The sequence below is a fragment of the Corvus moneduloides genome, chromosome 5 (assembly GCF_009650955.1).
Source record: "Corvus moneduloides isolate bCorMon1 chromosome 5, bCorMon1.pri, whole genome shotgun sequence".
Taxonomy (NCBI): domain Eukaryota; kingdom Metazoa; phylum Chordata; class Aves; order Passeriformes; family Corvidae; genus Corvus; species Corvus moneduloides.
In genome coordinates this window covers 33278689-33302597 of record NC_045480.1, presented here as the reverse complement: position 1 = coordinate 33302597, position 23909 = coordinate 33278689, and the positions used below count along the sequence as shown (strand labels likewise).

Genomic DNA, 23909 nt, shown 5'->3' with positions numbered 1-23909 from the left:
CAGTGTGATTGTCAAAAATTCCAGAAGAATTTAGAAAAGATGCCCTTGAAGATCTCATGGGCCACCATCAAAATATTTTTAAAAATTGGTCACAACTTCCTTTTCTGAAGAAGCAAGAATAAAGTTTCTAAACATTTATTAGCTAAAGATCACAGGGAAGTAGTCATTAGTTACAGCTTCTCCCTGAACAGTGGCTACAAGATCTCAACATATCAATTTAACAACCACATCTCCTTTGCTAGCACTGAATACCCTGGCTTCTTTTCTATTTATGCACAAATGAAGAGTCAATTAAAACAGAAAAAACCCATGCCTGTAGCCTTAATGTATCACACTGCTAAATAAAACCTGAAGACTTAAGTGCATGTACAAGGAAGACTGAACTGTTTCCAGACGTGTATGCTTAACCCAGTGCAAGAGGGATATGACAATGTCAGGTCTATACTGTTAGAATCAACTAGATGAGCAAGAATAAGCCCCAAATGCTCTGATGCACCCAGATTTGGACTTTTTATACCAACTGTGACATGACTAGGAAGGGGAGGACTGCTCTGGCAGTGACAGTTCAGGAATAAAAACTATCACATTGCTAAATATTCTAGTTAACTGCATATTTTAATGCTATAAAAGATTGTCATGTATGGTAGTTGGGAGTTGTAATGTGGTTTGATTTTGCTATTTTCAAAATATTTTGCCCCGTCTCCTGTCTCTGCATCTAGATACAGAATTCATTATGATTTGCTGTCCTCTCAGTGTCATCACCATCTGCAATTCTAGTTTTATATACTTCAGATGTTCCAATGATAAAAAACAGAACTACATAAGGACACCAGCAGGCACTTTGGATGATTCCCTTTACAATCTCTTTTATGTACGGTCTGTTGCTTCCTTCCTTTTTAATCCATTTTCTTCCTAACACTTTGTCTTAACTCCTTGCAACTGGATTTACCTTTGCAAATTACTTCTGTCTTTGATATAGAGTATTGCCAGTGACATTCAAAAAAACAAATTAATGTGAGCGGCTGACACTTGTCCTAAACCTCATCAGTCAAGTCCTGTCAAACATACTGCATAAGTGATTATGACCATCCTTTCCTAGCATTATATGCTATAGAAGTGGTCACCCTTAGGAAACCCATCATTTTTTTACATGACTACAATATTACACAGCAAAGATTTATAATGAACCCCCAGCTGATACTGGGAATAGGACACCAACTGGGAGAACACTCCTGCACTGCATTAGCACAAATCTTGTTTTCAGAAAATTCAGTTTGACAATCTCAACAAACATAAAGCTGTGTGCCAGAATGGTGAATCAAATCAGGAAAAAACGTCCTTCAACTTATGTTTGGAAGAAGTACTTGAGCAGTTTGTTAGTGGAAGATATAGTAGGCTGCTGAAGAGAGGAGAGAACTCAAACCTACAAAATTTATCCTTGGAATCCCTTATAAATTTGGATTTGGTGTATGTAATGACAATACATCAATTATACAGCAATGGAGTAATATAAAGAAATTATTAACAGACCTGATTTCTCAAAAACATAATGATGGAAGGCTGATATTCAGTTGAGTTATGAAGAGCAACTTTTTAATCCTGAATTCTCAATGGTGAAAAATACTTTCTAGCAGTCTATAAACACATATAATATAATCTTTCACTGAATTTCCTGATGTAAGTATGGAGCAATTTCTGTGTAAAGTAGTATCTGCTGAAGAAATTATTTCATGTAGCAACTGGCATGAGTCCCTTAGATCGAAACTCTGAAAAATTAAAAAAAAAAGATACAGAGCTGAGTATATTTCCTGAGTTTGTAGCTGGCATGTATTCCTTTCCCTTTCCTGACTTCAGAATGAAGTATGAGGCAATAAAATTCTAAGAGGAAGGGAAGTCAAATAAGAAAACAGAGAATGTGGAAGTGTAACCCACACACAAAGCAAAAGTGAAAAATAAATTCAAACAAGAGAGAGAATTGAAACAGAGATTGAAATGACAGCAGGAATGAAGTGCAGAGAGAGAAGTACAAAGCTGTCAGAAATAATTAGGAGGAACATAAAAAGTAATAAGAAAATCCCTAAAAAAGCAAAGTGAAGGGTCATTTTATAGCTAGTTAAATTCTGAAAGAAATTATAATACTCTTCTTCCAAAAGGTTGTAGAATTTTCTCCCATTCTATTTTCTTTAATTAAAAAAGATCCTTAAGTGCACATACAAAGTGTGTGTAATTTATCCAGCAGCCACAGCTGAGAGACACAACTGTAAACTGCGTAAGTTAAGGTTTGTTTTGGTTTCAAAATTAATGAGTCTCCTGCTAATATTTTTGAAATTTTTACCTTTCTATTTTCTACATTTGACAGATTCATTCCCATTGAAATGCTGGAAAATACCTATTAAAAGTCCTGACAAGTTATCCTATTATTAACTAAATTAATAAGCAAAATAAATAGAGTAATAAGACCTCCTCTCTGAAATGATGAAAAAAAAATGGATAATGAGCCCTTCGTAAGTTAGACAGGATCCAGACATATAAAAAAAAGGTATTAAAACCTCATGCTCCAGTACATAAGGCAACTTCTAACTGAGGAAGCCATTAAGTGAAGCCCATTAGACAGCAATTTGATATAAACTGTCTCGTACCTTCCTTTGGAAGACATGACAAAATACTGTCAAGCAACAGAAACTGAGCTGAAACTGAGGTTACTTGATGAGACTGTTACCATTTTTGCAAGACAAGGTTTTGAAACAGCAAAAAAATCCATAGGAAGTCTAAGAGGCTGTTAAGCCATAACTGGTGGTGCAGAAAGCAAATTTAACTACCACCTAGGGAAGCTTCTGTCTCCTGTCAGTCCCAATTCTTTTGACAAACAGATTAACCATTTTGCAGGAGTCAAAGGATGCCATGGCACTGAAAATTACAAATGCCTTGAGCAAGTAGCATAGAGGCAGTAGGGACCGGCTTTGCATGTAATTGCTCAGCTATAACTACCTGTGTGAGCTTTCCTGCCTCTTGTAGAATAAAGAATATTTCTAAAGACTGTTTTTGTTCATGTGGTCAGCTACAACTCAGAAATGCATAAGAAGCCGTTCTTCACCACCAGCAACTGTTAATCTCTGTCTCAACATCTACTTATTTCTTTGTGGATGACTTATTCCAAGAGCAGAAGGAAATGTGTAGAAATAAGCTCATTTGTCCAGATGGACCAGCACTCCTCCCATACTCTTAAGTCAAAGGAAGATTTTCTTTTTGATGAAATATAAATTGATCTTATGATTTAACAAACTAGAACAAGAACAAAAAAAACTCCTTTCACCTTGACCAATTGTTTACCAAAAAAAACACCCCCCAAGGAGTTCCTGCTTCATTGCCCTGTCAGTACTGGCACACGCAAGTTAAGCCTTCATGTTTATTGATAAACAAATTAGCTAAAACTCTCAAGGTTGCTTCTTTTGGGATTTTTCAGGTTCCTAAGCTGTTCACCATAGCACAAAGACCTAATTTAAAATAATTTTAGAGATCTGGGAGTTCATATGTAATAATGAAAACATAACCAGATACAATTTTAAAAAGGCTTGAATTTTAGCAAGCTTTTATTGATATGCAATTAAGAAATCACTGCAGCTGAGATGGATAAAAAATTAACTAAGTAAAAAGGTCGAACATTGGTCAATATATCATCATGAATTGGAATAAATTGGAAAATATCAAAATACTGTGAATTTTTTTAAGGAAAGAAAACAAATATATGTTTGGAAACATATTTAGTTCAAAAATTCTCAATCTAAATAAACACTTTAGACATTTGACACATATTTCTGGCTGAACAAAATCAGAACACTTAATATGCATGAACCACACCTTCTATACTATTTCAGCCGATTTATTTCTTTATAAACAAAATTTCAGTTTAACATATAGCAGAAATATCCTCCAGTCCGTTTGTAGTCAGGAATTTTGAGATTTCCTTTTAAAGATGCAGAGAATCTACTCACACTTGCTTCTACCTGGCTTAATTTTCTCAGGGATGACTAGTTTACTCTCAAAGTTATTCATATTTTGTACAATTCTGGTGTCCTTATTCATGTTACAAAGAACAGCATACATAAAAACCAAAGAATGATGACATGTACATCACAAGGTTTTGCTTTGCCTGCTTTGACACTGAAGTGAGGGTTCCCAAAAGAGGTAATAACTTAGCATAGGGAGGCAAACTTATTTCCTACCTGGTCACCATCTGCTCCCAAGCTAACTTGAAGACAGATGCCCAAATCCAAAGCTCTGTGAAGTGTAAGAGATTACTTTCACCTGGCAACCCCCTGGGAACTGAAAGTTGCTCGAGAAGATGGCAGATTGGATTTTAGGAAAAATTTCTTCACCAAAAGGATTGCCAAGAAATGAAACAGGCTGCCCAGGGAAGAGGTTGAGCCACCATCCCTGGAGGTATTTAAAAGACATGTAGCTGTGGCACTTAGGGACATGGCTTAGTGGTGGACCTGGGCTAACAGCTGGACTCTGTGATCTTACAGGTCTTTTCCAACATAAATGATGATATGATTCTATGAAAATCAGACAGTTCTTGGCTTCAGCTCCCTCTGGTGGGTAACGCACACTCCAGAAACCAGCAACTACTGCTAAAGGTAACAGCCCAAAAGTGGAAGAACATGCAGGTTGCTATATATTTTTAAAAACACACATAAATACACCTGCTGAGCAATGACTACAGCTGAGATCAGAGTTAAAGCTGCAACTTCACACATCTGAGCTGAGAAGATGCAAGGTTCCTGTCAGAACAGAACTCCCTTCAAATTCAGAGAAGAGATGGGAGTTTCAGTCCAGGTAAAAACTGATGTTTAGCATGTAACACTGATTAAAATAAAGTGAAGAACTAGTTAAATACTGTTTGTTTTTATGAGAACATTCACTTGGATTTCTGTTCTTGACTGATACTTTGGCCTGTCCTGGGATGTTTCAGCTGGGATGGAGTTAATTTGTTTCCTAGTAGCTGGTGCAGTGCTGTGTTTTTAATTCAGTATGAGAATGCTGTTGATAACACACTGGTGTTTGGTTGTTGCTAAGCAGTGCTTACCCCAAGTCAAGGACTTCTCAGTGTCCCAGGCTCTGATGGTGAGCAAGTGAGCAAGTGAGCAAGAAGCTGTGAGGGAGCATGGCCAGGACAGCTGACCTGAACTGGCCAAAGAGATATTCTATACCATGGAATGTCATGCTCAGGATATAAACTGGGGGGAAGTTGGCCAGGAGCTTCTGATGGCTGGTCAGGGACAGGCTGGGCAGTGGTCAGAAGGTGGTGAGCAATTGGATTGCGCACCTCTTGTCCATTTTAGGGTCTATTACTCTCTCCCCTTTTCATTACAATTATTTTTATTATTACCATTATTAATAGTAAATTTAATTCTTTTTCAATTCATCAACTGTTCTTATCTCAACCCATGAATTTCGGGGGTTTTTTTGGTGATTCTTCTCCTCAACATGGGGAATGGGTGGAGTGATTGAGCATCTCTGTTGTACTTAGTTGCTGTCTGGGATTAAACCACAGCAGAGGCATAAAGTTTGATGCCCTGTCTAAAAAGCACTTTTGTTGGCAGGATTCAGAAAATATTCATTATTTGGCAAATCTCACACCCCAGAGATTCTTCATTGTTAAAAGGAATTTAGTTTCAGTGAAAAAGAAAAATATGCTTTTAAATCTGTGATATCTTACCTACAAAACATGTATGCCCACATATTTATCAGCTGAAAAAACTGAAAATTAAAGCACGTTTTATAATTTATAGACTTGGACACAAATCTAAGTCCTTCCACAAGTACAATGTGCACACTGTATGGCAGTATCCCAAATACATGGGTTATGATAATGGCAACTTGTGATAATTCTTATGTTAAAATAAAATCAGTAATCTCTCCTCTACAAAATAGTACTTAAATTTAGATTATCTCATAAAAATGCATGGAAATGTTGCAAACATCAGCAATCTGATAGAAGAGTCTTAGAATTAATAGCATTTTTCTGTTCTCACAAGTGGCACCAATAAATCAAACTTTAATTCTTGCATCCCTGTGTTGTTTTTTTCTTTCATTCAGGAGCTTACTTGTTGGTCTGAATCACATACTGACAGTTGTTTTGGGAAAAAAACCCCAACGTTCCCATCAGAAAACCATAATCGAGTGTGAGAACATTTGGGATAAGCATGGTCAAGTAAGTTCACGTTCTTCAGTGGACCACCACCATATTGCAGGGCGAGGGAGGGGATTCTGTCCCTCTACTCTGCTCTCACGAGACACCACCTGGAGTGCTGCATCCAGCTCTGGGGTCCCCAGTGTAAGAAAGACATGGACCTGTTGGAGCAAGTCTAGGGGAGGGCCACAAAAATGCTCCGAGGGCTGGAGCACACCTCCTGTGAAGAAAGACTAAGGGTTGGGATTGTTCAACCTAGAAAAGAGAAAGTTCTGTGGAGACTGGATTGTGGCCTGTCACTACTTAGAGAGGGCTTCTAATAAAGATGGGGACAATTTTTTAGCAGGGCCTCTTGTCCTAGGACAAGGGGTAATGGTTTTAAACTTACAGAATACAGATTCTGACTAAATATAAGGAAGAAGATTTTTATGATGGGGATGGTGAAACACAGGAACGGATTGCCCAGAGAGGTGGTAGACGCCCAGTCCCTGGAAGCATTCAAGGTAAGATTGGATGGGGCTCTGTTGAAGATGTCCCTGCTCATTGCAGGGAGTTGGACTAGATGACCCTTAAAGGTCCCTTCCAACCATTTCATGATTCCTTGGTAACTAAGCTGCAGGCATGTGTTTTACATTACAACTTTCATTCTGAAAGAAACTGTAGAACTTACAAAAGACATTTCTTTCTAATGAATATTTTTCTCCTTTCAAAGAAGAAAACCGTCCAACTTTCAGGTACAAATAAGAACCTGATATCAGAAGCTCTTCACTAGATACGTAATTTTAATTGGAGTTCTAAGCGATGGATGAAGTACCCTAGAAACCTCTCCCAGGATTATTTTAATTAGCTGCTCTCCCCATATGCAGCTTCATATGTTTGCACTTATATTAAGTAACAGAAGGTTTTTATGAGGTGAGGGGCTTACATGCATGTCATATACAATACAGACTGACTCGCATGTAGACATATAGGAGTGAATCTTCCATGTGGTCTCTGCTGGCTAATTAATCTGGAAATTTCTGAATCCTCCTGCTTGTGTATCATGGACTGGGGACAGAGCACATTTGTATGAACCTGCTTACAATACTCATAGATCTGTGCTAAGAAAGAAGTGACTTCATTAGCTCTGATGCACAACCACTTAGAACCTCAGAGGAAACATCTGATTTTCCTTTGTTTTTCATATAAAACCCAGAAAATATCTATTTGTAAAAAACCTCATGAAATCTGTGGCTTTGCTGTTAAATTATTGTGTTATTAAGGCTACTCTGCAGTAGTCATTTTATTCTCTGCAGTTAAACAGAATTTCACAGCATGTGTTTTATTTCGTTTGGCCAAACTCCAGGCTTTCTGGTCCTCTAGTAGAGCCTGAAGAGTTGCCTGCAGACTGTAAAAAGATTAAGTGGATTAAACAGTACATTGAACAGGAAAAGACACTTAGGGTTATTGAGAAGTAATGTCTACTTTACATATTTATTACAGTGGTAACACTCTCACTGAAGTATTGCTCGTCCTACCACAAGATTCTGAGGAGTGCCAAAACTGATGATTTAACTTATTTTATTACTGAAACTAATCTGTCCCCCTCTTTTAGGAAATAAGGTATTGCTGATCATTCTGGCTGAATGCCCTTCTCATAATTTTGGGCTTCTAGTCTCACCTGTCTCAAGAAGCTCAGCGGATGCTTCCTCTCTGAGAGCAAGTGGAGCATACTCTTGAAATATGTTATGCAGTTTCTGGAAAGTGCTCAGCCATTTGCTCTTAGCTTGCTGCCTGTGCGCAGATCTCTGCTGAAAATATCCCTGAAAAATGTGTTATGAACATGACTAAAAGACAAGCTGTGAGAACGTACTGGAAAGTTAAGAAGCTGCTCTAATCATAAAACATGATTAAAGAACATCATTACTTCAGGGAGGTGCAGCTCTAGCCTACCAAATTGCTGCACAGTTTGGCAGATGGACAGATACAGGTTTGAGACTTATTACCTCTGTTTCAACAAGTATACATCTCAACTGGGCCCCAGTTACAGCCCAGTTACATCTCTAAGGTGGGGATAAAATCTCATATGCCTATTTGATGACAGTGTTACCAGCATCATTAATAAAGACGCAGGGAATATTTTCCTTCAGATAATATCTTCCAAATCTGCACTTCATGCTATAATGAGAAAAGCACTGCAGCCCATTTAAATAAAGATACAATTTATTTGCATGATAAAATGTTGAAGGAAGCTCTTCAGACTTAGTATTTTTTTTCATGTAAGCACTTAGCAATTAGATTTCCATTGATTAGAGAAGTGAATCCCCTTCAGATTAATGAAGAATAAATGAATGTCCTTAACAGATTGGAAATAAATGCATGTTTATTCCTGTACCAAACAACTTCTAAAAAGAAGGAATTCAGAACTGACCTGGTAGGCTGCAGTTTGTAAGTACTTGAAACAAAATGGACATGAGGAGAGCAGATTTCAGGTTCCTCAGGGAACTAGGAAGTGAAATCCCCATGTGAAATGTTTTTGCAGGTGCTGGGGTCCATCAGTGCGGGTCACTTTTTAAACATCATTTCCTAAGGGCACAGGAACAGCAATTGCCAAATGTTGGAAGTCAAACAGAAAAGGCAGAAGGCTGGTTTGGCTGAAGAGGGATCTTCTCTCAGAAATAAAGTGAAAAAGGGAAGGTGTATGCCCAGTGGAAGCAAGGTCAGGTGACATGGGAAGAATAGAGAGATGCTTCTTGCCACTGTAGGGAGAAAATTTGTACAGCCAAAGCTCAACTGGAGATGAAGTTGGCCAGAACTGCAGGGGACAATAAAAAGAGCTTTTTCAAATATATTAATGGCAATAGGCAGTGTAAAAATAACATTGGCCTGTTACAGGTTGAGGATGGTCCCCTCACAAAGAGGGACAGGGACAAGGCACAGGTGTTTAATGCATTCTTTGCCTCTGCCTTCAACACAGATGATGGACCAAGGGGGTTTCAGTGCCCTGAGCTGGAGGATCATGACTGTGAGAATGTTCAAATCCCAGCTGATCCTGAAATTGTGTGGGATCTGCTGCTCCAGCTGGATCCCTAAAAGTCTATGGGGCCTGATGGGATTCATCCAAGAATCCTCAAGGAGCTGGCTGATGTCATTGCAAAGCCTCTCTTGATTTTTGAGTGGTTTTGGGAATCCAGAGAGATCCCAGCTGACTGGGAGCTGGCTAACATTGTCCTGATTTTCAAGAAGGGCAAGAGGGAGGACCCCAGAAACTACAGGCCTGTCAGTCTCACTTCAGTGCCCAGTAAAATCATGGAAAAGATTATTCTGGGAGATACTGAAAAACACCTGGAAGACAATGCTGTCATCAGTCCCAGCCAGCTCTCTTCATGAGAGGGAAGTTCTGCTTGTTGAATCTGATTTCCTTCTCTTTCAGCTTCCTTCTATTACCTTCTTCTAAGGGATGAAGATGACACATTAAACAGATCCTGCTCATCTGAAATGTTTGAGTCCAATTCTCTGTTAGAATTGATTCCATTTATACTTCCTTTGATGATTTACCAGCTCCCAAAAAGTGTTGAGTAACACCTGCCAGATTACCATCTGTGTGCACTGCTTTTTTGGTCAGAACTGTCTCTTTTGATACCCCATGAGATGCAACACACCAGTTTCTGCTTTTGCATTATTTCGGTTAGTTTAATTCTTCCAATTATACCTTTAAGTAATGATAAGATTTTCTTTCATAATACTCCTGAAAAAATGGGATTATCAGGTTTTTGCCCCATAAAACCTGAAAACAATGAAAAAAGAACACATACACAAGGAGACAAATACGAACCTAATCTACATACAGCACAAACCTAACAGGTTTCTTATGGTGTGCATCAGTCAAAACTTTGTTTTACTGTCCCTTCCTCTTTTGCATTCTAGATTTACAATATGCCCTTTCTTTACTTACTAAAACCAGTAATGCACTTACTGTACCCTAAATATATAAATTCAATAGAATTCCAGAATTAAAACCAAACATCTGGAAAACCTTAAAACAAATCTTTGATGTCTCATCTCTTGATACTTCTTCAAAACTTCCAGATGTAATGAAACACAGTGGTGACAATTTCAGATACCACCTGGAAGCCCCCACCTCAGGTCCATCAGCTGCAGCTACAACCTCTTTCTTTACAGTAGCTGTACAATTGAGGATAACATTCTTCCATTAATGCATTTCTTTCTGCCTCTGATTCTAGCACAAATAGCACAGTGAGATCAGGTTGTCGTAATTTTAGAAAAAAAGTCACTGCAGTTCTGATTATTTTGCTGCGTTTGATGGCAGAAGCTTTGAACGAGTCAGAGGATAAATATTTCTCAAATAAGACAGATATTCTTACAAGGGGTATTCTTTGTACATTCATACCTGAAGTGATATGATGTAATGATGTACCTCATCAAGACTGTGTATATATATATGCACATGCATGGCAAATCACATTTTAACCATCCTGCTCACAAGACACACACTTTAATTGGAGATTTAAATTTGCAAAATGTACATCTAAATCCAAACTTTGTGCACTCCCCTTCCTTCCAGCAGATAAAATTCTGAGCTTGCAACACTCAAAATATTAAACTACTAAGTATTTTGCAGGAAAGATGAAGCGAGGCTTTAGAGTTGTCTCCACTTCTTCACATAACAGAAGTTGCTTTTGCTTGATATACAAGAATCCCACAGCTTCAAAACAAAATTTCTAGATTTGTTCCCATGTATAACTTTTTTCTGGTGACATTCTTTCCTTCCCGCAAGGGAATAAAATACCTTAAGAGATATTTTAACATACAGAGAAACAACATATATTTATGAACTGTATTTTTTAAAAGACTAACTAATAATGTTCTTAAGGCTCCAGACTCAAGCTGTTTCTTCCTCCTTCTTTCACTCTTCATTTCTACTGTCATCTTTTCTCCCTAAACAGATACCCAAATAAGTTGAGTGTTTGCTTTTCATATTTAGCATGTGTTTCCTCACAGAATATCTTTCTTTCCTGATCCTGAAAGACAGTGACTAGCCCTCCTCCCTTTGTGTTCTATCAGTACAGCATCTAACAGAGTAGAGCTTGTGTCTGTGAAACAAAGATTACTGTGATGATCACAAAGAGATTCTGCCCAATTTTTACCAGTCAGAGATTGTAGAAGAGGTCTCCAGTACATACATTTGAAACAGGAAAAAATAAAACAGGAGTGACACATTGTACCTTGCGCATGATATTATACGCAACATGACACGGATCATCTTAATTCATTCCAGGCGAGAGGCATAAATACCAGTCAGTAGTTTATATTTGCTTCCTCCCCCACCTAATACACCTTTCTGTATAAAAGCTATGAAGGAAACACACAGTGATGCTGAGCACCATTTTTTGCCCACGCTAGGAAGAAAGCAAGGGAGGGATATTACCTGTAGGAAAGCACCATGAAAAGAGTTAGAGAATCATCATCATGCCATGAAATTAGGAAATGCAAGGTAACTGTTCTTGCACATCTGACTGAACAATTCCTTTATACATACACACAGTAGCTAATAAGCTAAAGTATTGCTTACGCTTTGAGCATTTCAAACATCATAATAAGCAAATTAACAAAAAAAGAAATATACAAAAGTAGTGGATCCATCTTAAGATAGGCTACTACAATTATCTTGTAGTGTAGGTTTACAGGCGGGTTCGGTCGGGACGGAGACGGAGAGATCTCTATAGGCAGGTCTTGAGACACATGGGGTTTATTGTAAAAGGCTTGGGTATAGGGGCACTGCTCAGAGCTGTTTGACTCAGCTCTGAGCAGGCCCAAGAAAGCAAGAGAGTAAGTGGGAGAGAGAGAGAGAGAGAGAGAGTGTAAGAGTAAGAGTAAGAGCAAGAGTAGAAGTGGAAGTAAGGAATGTCTGAAGTCCTGGTTACAATACAATAAATCATCTTCTGTACAGAATATTCTAATTGTCACTAACCAATCTAATACAAGATACAAATCCTATAGCATTTACATACAGCCTATAAGAGTTCTTATATTACCATAGAGTGTTACACCTTAACTTCTAAAAACTACTCTTTGGACCCCTTCTGCTGAGCTAGTAGGGTCTGCTCTGACCCTTGGACCTGCCTGCAAGCAGAGGGTATTGTTCCATCAAGAGGGGATTACTTCAGTGGCCATACCATTGTTTTCTAGTTGTTCAGTAACTAAGACCTGGTATTTCAAAAGTGGCTTTCATTTCGATGTTGCCTGTAGTTTTCATATTCCCAAAATCTTTTGTCAGGCAATCATATTTATAAGGCTTTCCTATTTCATCTTCCCCAACATGTAGAACTCCACCATTTTATCTCTTTCAGACTGATTGTAAACCAAGTCCAGACAGCCTTTGTTGACAGCATACATGTAAATTTCTTTCACCCAGAGCACTAACATTGTATCTTCTTCCGCCAAATGAAAAGGGATGGAAGTAGAGCTCATTAACAATATACTAGAATCTGCACTGACTTCTGTAACAGAAATTTATTTAAAGCAATGGTTAAATCACATGGACTGTAGCTGTATAGTCAAGTTAAAATTATCCATAAGCATTTATAAGTCATAAATCCACTGCATGAAGATAGACTCTGAAGCAGACTAAAGCCACTCAGATCCAGCCAGTTTTATTAAAGCAAATTAATTTGTCTCAATACCTGGCCATTCTGTTCAAAGGTCCACTTTGTTCCAGGGGCAGTTCTGTTACTTTATCTGTTTTCACTAAGTGAAAATGTTTTTTTTCTTTTCAGCCTTAGGAGAGTACTAAAACTCAGTTTTTGTATTGCTTTCCCACTAGCAGGGACACTAGGAAGAAAAGCACTAACCATCTGCTTGGACGCTACCAAGGAAAATAAACAACCCACAAACAAACCCGAAAAACCACATAGTCACAGAAAGAAAATCTTCCTATGAATTCTTTTCCATATAAACATCACATAGGCAGCTTTAATTTTGGCACATCCTCGCTTCTGAGTAAGATTATTTCCTTTCACACTATTTTAATTTTGGAAATAAATTTCTATACTACATCCTGTACTTTTATCATCTAAAGACATATGGCATGAGGGGGAAAAGGAAAACCATAATTATGCAATATGCTGGTTAACTAAAACCTGGTAATACTCTAGTGCTCTAGTGCTGATCTTCACAGAAAAATATAGAACTGATAATGCTGGGCAAAATTTGTTAACCATCTATAGAAGCTGTGTACTTTTTATTGATGGGCTGCTACCTTTTCCCTGAGCTACTATAAAATCTGTGCCTTCAAGGTCAAATGAAGCATCCTTTTCACTACAGGTAGAGATCAAATGGTTCTCTACAGTGGAACAGAAGCTCTTTACATAATAATGCCTTCTTCACATTTGTTTTACCTGCAGGAAATCATAGAATGCATTACTGACAGAGATACTTGATTTAAAGTAAGATTCTGCTCTGAAGAGCAAATTCATGCGAGACTACGTTTATTATCTTTCAATGACATTACAGCAGATGATTGTTTGAGAAAAAGACTTCTTTCTTCCTTCCTTATTGTTTCTTGAATGACATCTACCAACCTCAGACTAGGTTAACCTCTCCCTTTCTGATCATTAGCAGTAATACAGGTACTGCAGAAGAAACTCTGCCCTCAGGGACACCCACAAAACCTCACTCCTCTCCAGTAAGGCTCTGCAGTTACAGCTTGGCTTGCCCTCTCATTGCTATGACCTTATCCCCTCTCACAACATGAGCAACTTGTAATAGCTAACCATAGTAAGAGTTTTCAAGTTTCTGCCCTATTTTTAACATGAATACTTCAAATACAACATCTGTAGGAACCACAGGCATGAATGCTCAGGCAGAGTAGCGAGGGATAGCTGTGTAAGATTTTCAGTCTGACACAGGACACCAGGGCCTGGATATAGATTCTCATATGTCTTGTGTAATTCAGCCATTTGGAGTCACTCCTCACTTTGCTCTGAATGAAGGAAAGAGAGGACAAACAGTTAATGATTTTCCAGTGCCTAGTCAATGTGTTTTGCCTTAAGTTATTTCTGAGAGTACACCAGGCTTTCAGAGGCTGCTTAGATGGGCTCAGAAAGAGAGTAACAGGAAGCGTAACAGTGAGGAAAACAGAAATCCTTCTCACAACCACAAAGCAGACCCATTCTGAGATGAAGCCAAAACCATGTTGGTGAAAGAAACCACAGCAACAGAAAGAAAATCTACAATCCTCTTGTCCTTTACCACAGCCCAAACTCATGCCAGAATTTAGCTTTTGTTTTGTTGTATTGTCCTGCAGCAATGAAAATTTAACACCTATGCTCTTCTAGTTTCATATACAAGGATGTTCTCCCCCATCCACCTCCTCCTCCAATCCACCCAGAATTCTCACACTTCTGGTATTTTCTCTGTTGAATGAACATCTCCTCCCCACTTCATTCTGCTGTTAACTGCAAGAGCTTAGGGTGCCATACTGTTGGAAGGAAACAATTTCCAAAGGGAAACTCTTTCCGGTTCAGACCAGTTCAAGGCTTTTCACAGCACAAATTTCACAGTATAACCCAAAATCATATGTATTGCCTCAGGTGAGAGGAGAATGGTATCCTTACATTTGCACTTTTACCAAAGGTCCTCTATGGAGAAATGCTGGCTTTTTTCCTACTGGTCTTTTACTCACCAAAACGTAATTGCTCATCAGCTGGGCACACTTTATCTATCCACCCCACATACAACCAGTCAGACCAGGACTGCAGAAATTATCAGCCTTGATTCCAAGGGGGCAAGCAGGATATGGTAGGCACACACTACTGACTAATCACAGCTGTCACCTCTCTATCCAACATACTTAATTAAAGGCAGTCTGCATTACTCCCTGGAATTTGATACATTAGAGTGCAGTGGGGCATCTTTGGTCATGGTACTGACAGCATTCTGGACACTTGCTACCTTTAATTTACTGTTACTAGTATTGACACTTGTCTTCTCAGGCCAAAGAAAGCTCTACTGCAAAACTCATGAATTTAAATTGGTGGTGTAGCCCTTGAGTCAAGAGACTCTTGTCCTACTGAGTAATCACTGTTTTTCCACTGCCAGTAGGTCTTTACAAAAGAAAAAAAAAAAAGGAAGGTGGGAGCAGATTTTTCAACAGTCAGGATTTTTCAGGAGTCATGATCTCTTATTTTTCAATTGTGCCTTGCTTGATAAGAATTATTACATTTTTCCCCTCCCCTCATTTATCAGTGCTCAGGCCTCTCTGTAACAATAAGTACATCGACTCTTTAAATGATCCTGTTCCAGCCATCACATCGTATCAGAAAATGGTTTAAATGACACAAATTACCTTTCATAATTTACACAGCAAAAAACTGATATAAAAATTTCCAATGCAAAATATTTCCTGTGAAAATAGACTTCAAAGTAAATACATTTACAAATGGAACCAGAGGAGACTCTCAGATATCTTCATGAGAGCATGTGATTTACAGGCAGACTAGGAGCAGAAAAATAATGCATTCCACAAGGTTAACAAGTTACACACAGTAACATTATAAAAAGCAAGGGATGTGGTTCTTATTTGTCCTTCCCCCACCCTCACTAACTAATGTATTCAGAAAAATTGTCATAGCAACTTGATTCATACACCAAGCATACCAGGAAAGACATGTCACTTTCCCTTGGAGAACTTGTGAATAGAGTCCTGCCTGTCCTGGTGTTGGCAGAGACTAAAGCTAAATGCCCTTCTCTGCTACAGATTCACTGTGTACTGCCAGAACAACTTCTCCCGGCACTGGCACTCCCCGCCGGACGCTCTTGCTCAGACTGCAGCCATGAGCCTCTGGTTTACATCTAAGGCAAGACTACATTGTTTGGAAAAAGTCCTCCCTTTTGTACTTTACAACTTTTATTACACAAGAGTTGAGTTCAAAAAGAAATCAGACTTTCTGAAATGAAGAAGGCTGTACACAGTGGAGCATACTCTTCCAAAGGAACACTGGACTTGCTCTGTGTGTACTGAATGCAATGGATACTGTCCTATGCTCCTGGTAAAGTGACTGACCCTCCTATCAATAACAAACACAGCCACCCTGAAGATCATGTAAACATATACCACAAGAGGGAAGATAGAATTCTTCCAGCAATTTTTTAAGAACACTTTCCTTGCAACAGAGTCCTTTCAATTTCAAACTTGCGAAGTGCAGTAGGCAACACACAATTTAAAACAATAAACACATACCACAGCAGATAAATAGGCATTTATTAAAGTTCATCTCAAAACAAACAAAAATAATAAAGGACATTAAGGCATCTTGTATTTAATACCAGTTCATACAGTAAAGATGACTTCTTCTTCTTACATAAGAGAGCAGATTAGGAAAAAAAGAAGAAAAGAGCTCTCGCAAAAAAGTTCTCCCAATTCGTTTGATGGATTACTGACTTCCACTATCCTACTACTTAGTCAGCAAATCCCTCCAAAGAATGCCTATTTCTCCAGTGAAACACCTACAAAATTCCAACACTCATTGAGACGTGCAATGAAGCTTTTTCCCCCTCCTCAGATATCCCACTGTCTTTAAAGATGCACACTGGAGAAAGACCAACAGATGGGATATCATGGAGAATAAAGACACTGCACTCCTGCTATAACCACTCACTTTTGAGCAGACTAGGATATTTGGCCTTGCTTTCACAAGTATTTACTATTTCAGCCAGCAACCAGCAAAAACAAGACCACAAGCTCTAGCCTGTTTTGCAATGCAATAATTTGTACGTTCTAGTTCATACCAGATAAACAAATGACAAAGATCTTATTTCCATGGAATAATTTATTTTGATGAATTAAGCTGTCAAGCGACCAATCACTGTTATAGTGCTCTTTTCTTCAATTGGAATAGGAACATCAGGAAATGTTTACAGTATCATTGGGTTCACTATAACAGGATTTTACTACAGACTAAATATAAATTAATAAACACTGCAGCACTATTCACTTCACCACACTGGCTCTCTATATCTTTTGTCACACTCTAACCTTCATTTAAGGCAAGTTTGTTGGTTGATTTTTCTGAAGACGACCACATGGTCTCTAGATAAACTTGTGTGACGAGATTTACAAGTTAGGAAATCGAGCTTTATAAAATGTTTACTTCAACAAATACGAAAATTATTAAGAGAGAGATGGTGACCCAGAATTGCACTGTATTAAAAGGTGGAGTTTCCTTGTACCAAAGTCCTTTATTCATCATCTTTAGAACCAGTTTTGCTTAACTATAAAAGAGACACAAAAAGAAAGTATTCAAAGTTTAGACTGCCATTCCATTTATTAGGAAACAAGAACATTATTTCCATCTCACATTGAACATGTGTATACTTAATTTAACAATACAGACTGATTGTGCTACTATATCAAGAAAAACATCAAAAAATAATTCTTAAGCTTAAACACTTAATGAGCTTACTTCCTGATCCTTAAAAAAAGCAAACAACAACAAACCCCAGAAAAACCTCAAGGCACTGTTTCTATTTAATTTGAAGGCTCTGTCACCAGCTCTCCAAAAAGAAAAAAAAAAAAGATGAAGTAATGGAACTTTATCTTCACACATCTCTGAGAGAATTCCCATATAGAAATTTAGACAATGTAAAAATACACATTAACATTAACTTAGTATTTCTCAACTGTTAAAGCTAGGCTTATTATTAAAAGTAGCAGGCCTATCATGAAATCTATCTGAAAACCAAGATATCCACCATAAATAGCCACTTTTAACTCAGAAGGACTCTGCCCAAAACGACCTTCATCATTTATTTGCTCTCACTGAATAACTGGAACTGGTGTTAGATCTTACACTGAAAATTACTTACAGTTGTGTAAAATAAAATAGTTTGCTTTCAAAATTGTCAAGCAGTGATTTTCACTGAATCAGCAAAGATAAGAGGGTGGAAGAAATCAATACTGAGGGAGCACGTAGAAAAAAATTATTCACTGGAGGAGCTGAAGCAGAGAATGAGGCTTCAGCAGGAGACAGCAAGGTGCTCCCACTTGGGACAGCTCCCTTTTATTTCTTACTTATCCACTGCCCTCCAGAACCTGGCAGCACCACTAACTTGATCTTAAATCTTCTTGTCATATGAAGACAGAATATTTGCAGTGCATTTGGTTAGCAAAGCCCTCTCAAAATAAAATTAAAATTTAATTGCTCAAGAAATAAAAAAAAGAAATACTAAACCAACAAAGTTCAAAGAGCGAAGTCCTTCAGACTAATATTCAGAAGAACTGGCATTTTAAAGCTTTTTGAGAAATTTGTAAATTAGAATCCAAAATAAGCAACAGTTCTTACTCTTTCTTGCAAATCTTTCTAACAGTAAAAAAAGAGAACTTGGAAATACTTACATGCTGGACACATACAGAAATTAATCAGACACCATAGTCAAGTCCAAACATAGTTAGGAAGAAAAGCAAGAAAAAAGTTTCAGATTAGTTTTCTTCAGATATAAGCACAAATAATTTTTAATTTACATACACAGCATGTTCACAACACTGTATATAATACACTCACGTTACCTTAATTACGTCCACCCAGTTCCATCCTCGCGGAAGCTCCCCTTTGTTATCTGCAGAAAAAGGTTTTAATTTCAGCACACAAGCTAAGAGGAATATTCACCTTTCTTCAAAATCAACCCACAAAACTCTAAATATCCAAACCCCTCAATTTCTGCACTCTGAAGCCATGAGGACAGAAACAGATTTTAATGTCTTAAACAGTGTGTTCTTCTACCAACCTCAAAGTGAAAGGAGATGAAATAGCCTTAAGCTGTGCCAGGGGAGGTTCAGATTAGACTTCGTATAAACACAAAAGAGTCACCAGCAGAACTAACTGAAGTAATCAACAACTTTCAAACAAAATTCTTCTATTTAATTGAAAGCATTAAATAGCTGCAGAAACACTTTCATTTCTAGAATACAAACTAAATTAGATGTTTGAGTTCCAAAAGAAATGCTTTTATTTAGAAATTACATTTTTAATAATGTGAATTATTTATGAGGGCCCATGAACAAACTGCGTTTTTTGCTGGAAGTGAATTTTTAGAGGTCCCAAATTCTCTCCTTCCACAAGTATTTTTTGTAAATTTCACTTTTGCCACAAACGGAATTAAAATAGAATAAAATAAAACAACAATGTAATTAAATCCCGACTATAGAAAGTTGCTCTGACCAGAACTAACATCTCAGGCAAGAATAATTCATCTAAAACAAATAAAACAGAGACCACAAACTTAAAGTAGTTCATTTTATAAACAAATTACTAGTTACTCTTATTCTAGCAAGATGTCCTTGCTATAAAATTTGGATTTTCATACTGATCAAAGAAAAGATTATTATAGCGAACAAACCTGTTTTATCAGCTAGTTTTCGTTTCTGGGTTTTGGATAACTGCTCCTTTTTCTCTTTTTTCCTACTTGGTGGCACATCAGGAGTTCCAATTGAAATACTATTGCTTACTGAAGTCTGAGAAGGATAAAAGGGGTTGTAAACATTTTGCATATTACTTCCATGGATATCTCTGTGTGATGTGATGTGATTACTGAACCTGACATACTGAAATATCTTGACTTTCAGAAAGAAGCAATGCTGTCAGCAGCCTGCAGCTTTTAATCAACATATAATCATGCCTGTACTTTTAAAAAACATGTGTTAGAGACTGGAATTATTCTCTTTTAGAGTTGCAAAGGGCACCTTTTACACTTTTTAAATTTAATCATGGAGTGTGATTTAGTCTGAATAGATTCAGACTTCTCAAACATAGAAATCATTTCTTGTTCCTCAAAGCATATCTGTAGCACCATCATGGCAAATAATGTGCTTACACAACCCAAAAGCTACAAATTGACCCAGCCTGACTACTTTAAGACCCTGGAGGTGCACTTATGCAATCCCAGGAAGGCTGCAGTAAATTGTCGCCCCTCCAATCCTCAGCAGCCTCTGTTTCAGCTTCCTTTAGTTTTTTCTTCCCCCCAAAGTCTCCATTTTAATGTTATCCTGTGGGACATAACGTCAGGCTGCAAACATTTTGGTGTAACAGCAAAATAACAACCAAATGTAACAATTATGACCACAGAGCATTGTGGCACTATAGTCTGCGTGTCACTTTCAGCCACTAACATGTATAACCAATGAACTAATTTACAACTTAGAGGGACCTATGAAGTATTCAGGTTATAATAACCAATTTTTTTTTCCAGTTTTAAAAGCACAAAATTAAAATCAGAATTTATCTACTTACCACAGTGTTAACAGGTTGGTTTTCCATGAACACCTCCTTATTGTCTTTGGCATATTCAAAAAGTGTGTATGTCATAGCAGTTCCAAGATTTGCTTCAACTTCTACCATTAACTTATCCAATATACTTTGCTTAATAGCTGAAGATCTAAAAGAAATCATTAAACTCATCTGTAAACTAGACAGATGATAAAAAGCTTATCAGACAAAGAGCCCCACCCCAAGTCCAAGGAGTGAAGCCGTCATAAATACTTACATTGTGTTGTTGAAGAAAGCATCCATCGATATGACTGGTGCTGTTTGTGGATATGTTTCTGGCCAAGAAACTTCTATTAGAAAGGCTTTGGGATCTCCACTTTCACCTATCTGAAGTGAAAAGGAAAACTTTATAAATCAACAGTTTCCAGTCACTTTCTGAGGATTACAACGCCATTATGGAAGTCTACTACTTCTTTTAGACCATCAAAATTCCTTGAGACAACTATTTTGATAAAATTATCAGTTAGAAAATAAAGCTGTTATCTAGAAAAAGCATTAAATTTTGGACATCAATATTAACATTTACCCTGCAGTTTTCATTCTAGGAGAAACGGCAGAAACTGTCAAACCTCTTTTTATGGTTGGGGTTTTTTTAATTCCTTGGCTTTAAAAGCTGCTTTGTAGCATCTGCAAGCCAAATATTATACTATCACATACAAGAACAGAAAATATTAAATCTTTTTTCCCCCCACACATCTAAACATAGAGCAATATGAAAACAAGCCACAAGACAGGGTTGAAATGAGGATGATAATAAACTAATAACTTAAGATCGCAAAAATAATGGGTAAGAATATCAATATTTATGTCTCAGACCTACAGATATTTTATTTCCCTGTACGAAAGAATGAGTAGTGAAAGATTTAAGAAGTCAGTAGAATGAGTCTGGATAAAAAAAAATATATTACAGCATACTACAGACGTACAATCAGAAGTAACTGTTCCACACAAGGATTTGGAAGACTAGCACAATAAGGTTTCTAAAACCACCCAAAAATTCTCATTTATTTGCCTTGTTATAAAAATCAGCCTTAATCTGATTATGTAGAATAAAGTGTGTCCACAGGAGAAGTCCTAACCAAGGTAAGGCTATGGTACTTCAAAATTTAAAAAAAAAAGTAAAGAAAAAAAATTGCTGCTTTCTTACTTAAAATATCTGTTTTAGCAGAGTGGACTGACATTCAAAAACACTTGTTTAGAGGTGAAATAAGTAAGACTTTAAATCAAGAATCTGCAACATTTTTCAAGGCAGCATTTACAGTTCATTTCCCACTGCCACCATGAGCAGAAGTGGCTGCAAGGTTCACAAGGTTCTCTCAGGAAAGCACTGTCTGTGCACAAAGCAAATCCTGCAAAGCTACATGACCACGCTCCGGCTTGTCAGTGAAAACTGGTGCTGCATTTTAGCAATACTTGGGGGGAAAAAAGTAAAACCTTCGTTCAATATCAATTTTAAACACTGATTACAAAACAGCTGTGCTCTGTATGTGAGACAGGTGCAGGACATGAGGGTCAAAAAATGCCATACGAATTATTTCTATCTTCTCAAGGACTTACTTACATTATGAGTTCTCACAATACAAATTTTTCTGCAGGCGAAAGATGTATTATTGCCTTTATATGACATTAGGTTTTACTGTATTTAAATTGAGTTATCATAACTTTGGACAACCATTTTTTGTCTAATAAAAATTAGCAAAGCCAGTGAAATGTAAAATGACACACTTTAGGTTTGTAGGCGTGCCATATTTCCCCATTTAAGGAAATTTAATTTATTAAGAATGATCCAATCTGTGAAGAAAGGCTGCTCTTACAGCCTTAGCTAGGATTCCAAGTGCTATTAATTAATTGACCTGTATCTCATTACAGTTAGTGACAATATTGTTCAGTTATTTGAGAAGTCACAGAAAGGTGATTTTAGATGGCTTCTCCCTGAAACAGGCATACGGCATTTTCAGAAGTCTTCCTTCTGTCCCATGGGTGCCTAAGATTTTGTCAGCAATGTCTTCTGGCCATCAAAAGATCTGCCTCAGTCTGTGCTCAGAAGTTTCAGGTGTTTAAATCAGAAAAAACTGGTGAGAATTTCATGCCAGAATCTAGTTGTGTACTTTGAGCTCAGCACCCCCCTTATGTCTCTCCTGACCAAAGACTCTATCAGTGCACACACCCAAAGCATCTTGTGGATTTTCACTTCAGCAAGTAAACAGGACACTAGTCCTGTGTAAACAAGACACTAGTCTTTGGACAAGAGACTGGAAACTTGTAACTGAGCAGTAGTTCCAAATTTTACATAGAAATAGCTCTATAAATCTCTCTATTTCTGACCAGTTAGGGTAAGTATTACACGGCTGGATGGCTTCTTCAGAAGGTTTGACAGTTCTGAGTACACAGATACAGCTATGCAAGTAGGATACCTGACTAAGGGATAACTGGCTTGTGGTGCCAAGCAATAGGACAAGAGGGAATGGGCAGAAACTGATGCACGGGAAGTTCCACCTGAATATGAGGAAGAACTTCTTTACTGTGCAGTGACCCAGCACTGGAACAGATTGTCCAGAAAGGCTGTGAACTCTCCCTCACTGTAGATTTTCAAGAACCAGCTGGACACAATCCAGTGCCATATGCTCTAAGACGACCCTGCTTGAGCAGGGAGATTGGACCAGATGACCCACTGTGGTCCCTTCCAGCCTCACCCGTTCTGTGATTCTGGAATAAACCCATGCTGGGAGCAGGTTCATATACATGACACACTGTGCTATGAAGCATCGTCGTCAGCAAAAATCCTGAAACAACGCCCTGTGGATCTATCCTTTACTGCACATCGGATACCCCTTTGGCTTAGAAAGCCCTGGTATGGCAACTACAAGGCAGCAAAGTAACTTCAAGATGCAACTTCGCCTTACCCTGTACTGGAAGGACACCGGGCTGAGCTCCCTGAAGCACAGGTCTCCCTCGTAGATGGAGCGCAGCGCTTCCAGCTCCATCTGCAGCCAGGGCCAGAGCAGGGGTTACCGACCGCAGCCCGGCACGGCGCTCGCACCTGCCGCGCTCCTCGCGCCGACCCCGCCACCGCCCAGCTCCCTCCTCCCGCCCCTCGCCCGCTCCAGCGCCCGCCGCTTCCCTCCCGCCCCCGCCGCGCGGGCCGCCCTCTCTCCCCACACGGCTCTGTCCCGCCCTCCCAGCTCTCGTTCCGCTCTCCCTCAGGCAGCGAGGCCCGGAGCTCACCTCCTGGTCCTCGTTGGCCGCCATGGCCGGAGCTCTCCGCTCCCAGCCCGCTCCCTCCGGCCCGGCCCGGCCCCGCTGCCGCCGGGGCTGGGCGGGCCTGACTAGTGCGGCCCCACCGAACTCGCACGGCCGCGCCTTCCCCGAGGGCAGCGCAGGGCACCCGCGGTCAC

General features: G+C 38.6%; 1 protein-coding gene across 5 annotated transcripts in view; it reads right to left on the bottom strand.

The window, feature by feature from the left end:
• Nucleotides 1-23909, bottom strand: part of RWDD4 (RWD domain containing 4) — a 35827-nt gene extending 11918 nt beyond the window's left edge. For 2 of the 5 annotated variants that reach the window (XR_004240077.1, XM_032108570.1), the window contains exons 1-7: nt 23740-23908; nt 23418-23498; nt 20732-20841; nt 20479-20623; nt 19589-19703; nt 18759-18808; nt 18588-18590 (exon numbers count right to left, since the gene is read on the bottom strand). Coding sequence is in view for 4 of the 5 variants with exons in the window: in XM_032108570.1 (XP_031964461.1) it covers nt 18588-18590; nt 18759-18808; nt 19589-19703; nt 20479-20623; nt 20732-20841; nt 23418-23498; nt 23740-23763 (528 nt within the window). In the remaining variant the exon portion in view is untranslated. Of the gene's footprint in view, nt 1-16436; nt 17465-17491; nt 17747-18587; nt 18591-18758; nt 18809-19588; nt 19704-20478; nt 20624-20731; nt 20842-23417; nt 23499-23739 lie in introns of those variants that run through there. The other 3 variants (XM_032108569.1, XM_032108571.1, XM_032108568.1) reach the window with 3 other exon arrangements.